The following is a 7,763-nucleotide window of genomic DNA, read 5'->3' as shown; positions in this document are numbered from 1 at the left end:
TTATATATGTCAGAGTGTGTTATCTTAAACTAAATATATGGGAACAAAGTGTATTTTTGTAACAGGCGGCATGCAAAAAAGCATAGATAGGTATTCGATTGGCTATGGCAGCGCACACATCCAACGGTTACAATGTTACAATAGAAATCTAATCTGGATCATCAGCTGCATAATTTGGTCACATCATCACAGTCAATTACCAAACAATAGCCAGTTCCAGCAGATTCCAGATGTGGAAACTAAATCATTGAATTCTCTTTCCTCCTTGAAAGCAGCAAGTCGACTGTGAGCCCTGGGTGTTATTAATAGCCACTGCAGGGGTGTTGAGGGTCTTTTTACTGTCAAAGGGTGAGGTGGCAGTGCTTTCAGAGTAGTACTGAACCAAAGGCAACTGAACAATGATTTAAACTCAGATAAAACACGTCTCTCTTTTACTAATTTGTTTTTAAAATGTAAAGGGAGGAGTGCAACAATCTACCAGAGGATGGCAGTGTTGACTGTCACTCAATATGAAGCTCTTATATATGTTTATCATGATGTGTTGTTCCCACTTTAATCAGAGACAAATCAAACAATTTGGGTCACTAAAGTCTCTCCACTTCACTAATAGCAGATTATAAGAATAAGAAAAGAGATCACTTATTTAACCTTTCTTTTTCCAAGTAAAAAGTTCTTTCCCTGTTACAGCAACAGAGCACAGAAATGAAAGTGCTCCTTTTGGCTGTTTTCCACTGTGTTATGCGCAACAGATGAGAGCAGCAGGAGGGTCCAACATTAGTCATGTCCTGAGGCCCACTACAGCAGCACAGGAGGAGTAATCTTTGGTTTTACAGCTTGTTTTTTTCTTCTTCTTTTGATAGAGCTATTTCTTCACCGAAGTTACTACATTCAGCTGGTTTTTATGTACTTCTCTTAGACTCATTTTAGAATCCTGGTGGTGTTTGGCTGTCATTGCTTTTCTAAAATGAAGCAGTTAATACCGCACACAGTCTTTTTAGTGTTGGTTTGTCACATAGCGTTTTATGTTTGAAAAGACAACAAGATAAGTTGTGTGGTTTCAAAGGTGAATCAGCTTGGACTGTGAATTGAATACCAGCCAATTAAACAAAAAAACACAGAGAAAAAACAAAGTACTAAAGTCTGAGTCATAATCACTTTAACAAGCACAGCAACAAATTTTCATCTTCACTTGCTAAATGGGCATGTTTAATTGTTTTTACTGTGATGTTGAAAAGGTGTAGGTCATTGGATGGGATGAGAGTGACTAGATATATGTGTTTTACTGTTAAAGATGCACAATAGATAGATAGATGGACAGGCAATGTAGTATAGTATATATTTCCAAATCAGTTAAACCTAATAAAAATCCCTGAAAACCCAGTTCAGTTTAAACTTGTATGATTTCTGTATCCAGATAATGATTACAAAAGTCTAAGTTAAACAGGCCTAACATAGCTGCAGCAGGATAAGCCTGTGTGTTCATTAGCTACAGTGTATGTGTTCTAATACTTTATCTCTCTAACTGGCAATCTCAATTATTGGCAGAGTAGCAGAATTAATATTAGTTTTAACTCGGATGAGCATCCAGCTGCTTAATTTAGATTAACATCTTGCTTTCTAGGCAATTTCTCTGCTGTTAAACAAGTAAAAAAAAAACGTATATAGAGTTATTTGAGAAAATTATTCTTCCTTAAACAAGACAAAGCCCAGTCAAAATACTACAACCACAGCGACAGGCTTTCCCGCTGACTATTAAGATGCCTCTCCTCCACCAAGTGAGCTCATAGCAACCGACCAAGCTGGAAACCTCTGTGTATGCCACAGAAGGAGCCAATCAGAGGTGTTTGTCAGGGATGCAAAAATCAAAGAACAGCTCGCTGCAGCAGCCATTCTCCAAGTTTTTTTTCCATATCATTTAAAAGAAAAAAAAAAGAAATTCACTTCAGAACAAGAAAGCTGCTTTCCACAGTTGATCTAGTGAAGCCTAGAAAGACACAGCAAAATTCATAGATCTGCTTATCACTGCTGCTCATACTCTATTAAGCATTTACCATTTTGGTTAGTATAGGAGAGGCTTCCACAGAGGAAGACAGTGCTGTTGGACCAAGATGAAACAGCAAACCAGCAGTGCTCCCTACTGGCAAGAGAAAATTCTAATTTTGTTTATCTCAGTACACTCTGCAGCCTTTATCAGAGTTACACGCATGGCAAAGGTTTCAGTCAGGACACATGATCCTTTCATATGGGAAATGTTGAGAGCAACAAAAATAAATATGGTGTGCATTTCTTTTCAGCGTGGGTCATAAAAGTATTATTAGATACCTAAGAAACAATGTGTGAACTCTAACTTTGTGCCACATGTATTAATCAACACAAATATCTATTAAAGATCAGTTAAAAATGTTTATTTCAGATAAAATTTAAAATAAGACTACAATACACACACCAAGCTCCATCTGATTTAGATAAATGCTGGAATAAACATAACTATCACTGATATTAACGTATAAATCTGCCAGATGTAATTATCAACAACTGAAGAAGGCTGTGCTGCACATCACGTAGACTTCTTAACAGATAATATTTTGCCTATTTGTGGAATGCAGCAGTGGACAAGATTTAGCAAACAGTCACTACATATGTAACATAATGTTTCTTCATATTGTAACAAATTCAGTGTTGGAAAATTACCCAGTTAAATTAAATTAAATTAAATTAAATTAAATTAAATTAAATTAAATTAAATTAAATTAAATTAAATTAAATTAAACTAAATTAAATTAAATTAAATTAATGAGTAAGCAAAAGTATTATCCAGATTTGGTTGGCCTTCAGAACTTCAGCATGGTTCTCTAAAGATCTCAGATATGGGGAAAAAGAGCAAACACAAAGTTAGTCATTACAGTCATTGATAAGGAAATTGACCTCTGGAACTGACCCCATCCTGCATTATGAACTTTGTGAATGAAGCATTTCTGGCACTGCCGTCACAGTTTCTATGTCACATGCAGCTTTTGTCAAAACACATACATCTTAATTTTTTCAAACATAACAGATTTGTTTGAAAAATATTGTTCAATAACAGATGACAAGAGGTTATTGCATATTTAATATGATGTATGCTTCCAAGTTTAAGTTTGGAGGTGAAATATATTTTCAGTCAGTTTATCCTTAGACAAATGTTCCTTTGATAATGGATTACCTATAAGCAGGAAAAAAACAAAAAAAAAAACTGAAAAACATCATAAATTCAGTCAATGCTCAGTGCACTGGGTTCATCTTATCTCTTTAACACTGTATCTCAGTTAAAATCTACAGTAAATGCACTCAGTGGCATGACTCTGACAGCCACCTGGGCTGACAATATTTGAGAAAACTTACAAAGAAATGAGATACATAAAAAGACAAATTTCAGCACAGCAAAAACCGCAGTGAGGAATGGAAAGTCTATAATATTCTCATTTTGCAGACTTTGCTATTATTATGTTATTATTATGACACTGAAATGATCAGTATTGATGCTAGGAAGAAAAGTTTAGAAAGCCCAACTGAAAATTCTAAGAAAAAGTACATGAATAAATGTACTTACTAACAACTCTGATGGAAATGAATGGGTTAATGGTGCAGAAAAAGTGGACCTGACCAAAAAAAAAAAAAAAAAAAAGAAGCTGGGGGCTTGGTGGACTTTTCATTCTGCATACAGTTGCACAAGGATCAGTCATTCACTATTACACAGGTTGTCTGCCTTAAATCATGACCTCTGAAACTCAAGGTAAACAATCTTTTCTGGCCTTTAACTATTAACAATTTTAGAATTGAATGTTTATTTCTTATTTCTTAACCATATTTTGCATTCTATAATGAATTTATGTATTACATTTTTACATTTACATGTTAATATTCTCTCCACAGCTGGTATGCAAATCACTGCGCTGATGGTAGTCTGGATACTGGGAACATCACTGGTGTTTCCACAGTCGGACACAGCAGCTACAGAGAAGGTGGCTGAAGATCCCATTCCCTGCTCTAAGGTGTGCACCTGTCAATACGATGATTTCATCTCGGAGCTCAACATGTACTGCAGTTCTCGCAACTTCACACAAGTACCAACTGACATGCCACCATCCACTTATTCTCTCTGGCTGGATGGCAACCGGTTTACATCGCTCCCAGCCGCAGCTTTTCGGGATTTGACCAACCTGGACTTTTTAAATCTTCAGAATGGCCAGCTGACGACAATTGACCCTCAGGCTTTCAAGGGCCTTGGGTCACTAGCACACATTCACCTTGAGCGGAATCGCCTCCGTGTATTACCAGGTACAGTCTTCCAGAATACACCCAACCTTGCTTCACTTAGTCTGCATAACAACCAACTCAGTCGCATTGAGGAAAGACTGTTTGCAGGACTCTCACAAATATGGCTTCTTAACCTAGGTTGGAACTCATTAACGGTCTTACCTGAGACAGCTTTCCATGACCTGCAAGGTCTACGAGAGCTGATACTCGCAGGAAACAGACTTGCTTACTTGCAGCCACAGCTCTTTCAAAACCTTGGTGAGCTCAAAGAGTTAGATTTGACAGGAAATTACCTGAAGGTGATCAAAGCTAACGTTTTTCTTAAACTAACTAAACTGCAAAAGCTTTACCTGGCACAGAATCAGATTTTAACAGTAGTCCCCAGAGCTTTTGCAGGCATGAAGTCACTTAGATGGCTGGATCTGACAAACAATAAAGTGACTTCTCTACATGATGACACCTTCCTTGGCCTGCACAATCTCCATGTACTTCGTCTTTCTCACAACTCTATCACTGGAATTAGGCCCAGGACTTTCCGTGATCTGCAGTACCTAGAAGAACTAAGACTGAGTTACAACAGGATTAGAACTCTGGGCGATAGGATCTTCGAAGATCTTGGCCATTTAGAGGTCCTAGAACTAGAACACAATCAAGTGCAGGAAGCACACGTGGGGGCTTTCACAGGCCTCTCTCATGTGGCTGTCATTAACCTTTCTGGAAGCTGCTTCCGCACTCTACCAGACCAAATGTTCAAAGGTCTGCCAAGGCTTCACAGCCTACATCTGGACAGAGGCTGCTTAACTAAGATAACAACTCAAGCTTTCAGTGGACTGTCTGGTTTAAGGAGGCTTTTTCTGCAACACAACAATATCTCTGTTGTGGAACACCAGAGTTTTGTGGATATGGTAGGTCTATCGGGACTAGATCTGAGTTTCAACAAGCTGGGTGCTCTCACCACCCATACATTCTCTGGCCTCAAGAATTTGGAGTACTTGCTGTTGTCCAACAATGAGTGTAGACAGTTTTTGCAAAATGGCACAAGGCAGATTCTTCCAAGGCTGCGCTACCTAGACTTGAGAGCTAATGCTTTAACAAGCTTGGTCCCAGACTTCTCTGATAATATAGAAAAACTATTACTGTCTGGAAACAGGTGGAAATGTGACTGCAGCACCCTCCCACTTAGAAACTACGCGTTGAGGAAGTCACAGGTGATTCCTCGGCTAGTGGAGACCCACGCAGAAGGTGAAGAGCCTGATACGACAATCACCATATACAACAACATCACATGCACCAGCCCACCTCGCCTAGCAGGTCAGGACTTACGGGATGTGGACAGTGAACACTTCCAAAACTGCTAAGCTGCACTACAAAGACAGTTTTACGGAGCTGGTTGGTTAAAATTCTGCTATCAGCATTAGCATTTCAACATTGTAAATTAATTAAGTTTGATTTGAACATCAAAACTGCAATACTGAAATGTGTTTCATGTTCTTATATAGCTATTAACAGATAAGCTCCTGCCATCTCATGCTTTTACAGAAAATGCTATTTGTTTCTAAACATATCTGGATTCTCTTCAAAGGAAATCCCATGAAAACCAATATTCCTTTTGCTTCATTAGTTATGTTAAATATGTGGTTGTGGTTGAATGTTATGACAGTTGGCAGATTGTCAACACTAGGAAAAAGAAAATGTGATGCAGCAACTTCACAATGCTTTGTGACACATCAATTTATGTTAGTATTAGAGAACATGATGGAATGTGAAGAGCTCAATTTGTAATACCTTTGCTGAAGTGCTTCATATGGATATGAGTTTGCCTGAGATATTTAATAAAACATTTCAAATGTGCAAATGTGGTTCATTTACTTTTGCTAAAATAGTTATAAAATGATCTGTAACAGAGATAACTTAACTTTAACACAGAATGTATTAACATTATGATAAGGCCTGACAGTACTTTAATTGCAGAAATTTCAAGCAAAGTAAAATAATAATATTAATAATTATGATCATCATCATGGGCCTTTGAAATATGAAGAAATGTTTGAACATGAATATCTCAAAAACTATCACAGATTAAATCCTGGCATTTTCACTGGCCTGGCTTACCACAAAAATGAAACAGGATCTGCAATTTGGAACAAATGCATCAAAAAATGTCTGAGTATTGGTTAGTTAAAATTAGAAAAAAAATATCAAGCAATCCTGTAAAATCCTAAATTTGAGCACACACAATAGAAATACATAGTGACAGTTTTAGAATTGCATATAGTTGCATTTTACGATAACGCATGAATGTCATGTTGGGTTGATCAAATATGACATTGTACCATACAAACGATATATCGGTCTAATCTAAATAGAACAAAATTCTGGAGTTTCAAAATGGTATTCTAAATAACTGAGAAAATAATTGTGTTAAATATGTGTTTTGAGCCCTACTTTATAAGTATGCATATTACCCTTGAGGAGTCTGATAATTCAGATTAAGTTCAAAATATACTAAGAAGCAATCAAATTTAACTTTTCATATAGGTATATTACATTTCTTGCAGTATTCATTGAAGCAGTCAGTACACCGATTACCTGATCTTTGCTTGCCCATAGCAGTCGTGACACTAGGGTTAGCCTTGGGTTAGGGACTTGGGGAACTGTACCACACTACCAATCATACTATGTTGACATGGCAACAGCCTTGCAAGACTACTCATGTGAAATTGGTTACTATTCCCCTTTTCATGCTATGCTATATGTTTGTTTTTGTTTTTTTTAATGTACAAAAGTTTAAATTGTTGCTTGTTGAGTTTTTAATAGTATATTTTAAACTTAAATAGAATTATAAGACTCCTTCAGGGCAGTAGGCCTTGAAATAGTAGGTAGAGTATGGCTATGCACAGCACCTGTAGGGGTGTCCAAATTCATAGGCTGCATCCACCTGAGGACCCGGCCTTCGCGGTCTACGTGGGCCAGGTCCTCCGAAGGCCGGTGAGGCCGGAAGTAAGCGGCTGTGAAATTGGACGGTCTAGCCTTCAGTTTTGCGTCACCGGCTGTCTCGGTGGAGTTAAATAAACTCAGCTGTCTGCTCCTTTCTGTCTAAAATATAACAGGACACTGGCGTAAATTTTCGATCATCTCACACTTCTGTTTAATTGGTTTTCTGTTTGACGTTTATTCAGCTGTGTGAAAACTACAACTTTAACCAATTTTAGCACGGTAGCTAGCAAACTAGGAAAATTTGTTTAAAAAGTCATAAAAAAAAGAGTGTTAGCCAGCATAAAAAGAACATTTCCCTATATTTAGAAAAGTTACAGCCTGGTGAGCTTACCTGCCCTAACACACACACAACACAGCTTTGGAACACTATGCCAATTTAGTACTCGTTTGCTTTCATATTTTCGCGAAACTTTCGCGTTTCAGTATGGGAATTTCTGGCAGCATTTGAAGGCAACACTGTTGTGAAGCTT

General features: G+C 37.5%; 1 protein-coding gene across 1 annotated transcript; it reads left to right on the top strand.

Annotated features, from left to right (window-relative positions):
- Positions 1 to 3,683: 3,683 nt before the first annotated feature.
- Positions 3,684 to 6,147, top strand: igfals (insulin-like growth factor binding protein, acid labile subunit). The gene is made up of 2 exons (XM_031737390.2): positions 3,684 to 3,772; positions 3,913 to 6,147. Exons 1-2 carry the CDS (start codon positions 3,754 to 3,756, stop codon positions 5,652 to 5,654), a joined length of 1,761 nt encoding a protein of 586 aa, XP_031593250.1. The 5' UTR covers positions 3,684 to 3,753; the 3' UTR covers positions 5,655 to 6,147.
- Positions 6,148 to 7,763: the final 1,616 nt, after the last annotated feature.

Source organism: Oreochromis aureus, linkage group 4 (genome assembly GCF_013358895.1).
Source record: "Oreochromis aureus strain Israel breed Guangdong linkage group 4, ZZ_aureus, whole genome shotgun sequence".
Classification (NCBI taxonomy): Eukaryota; Metazoa; Chordata; class Actinopteri; order Cichliformes; family Cichlidae; genus Oreochromis; species Oreochromis aureus.
This window is presented reverse-complemented; position numbering and strand designations above follow the sequence as displayed.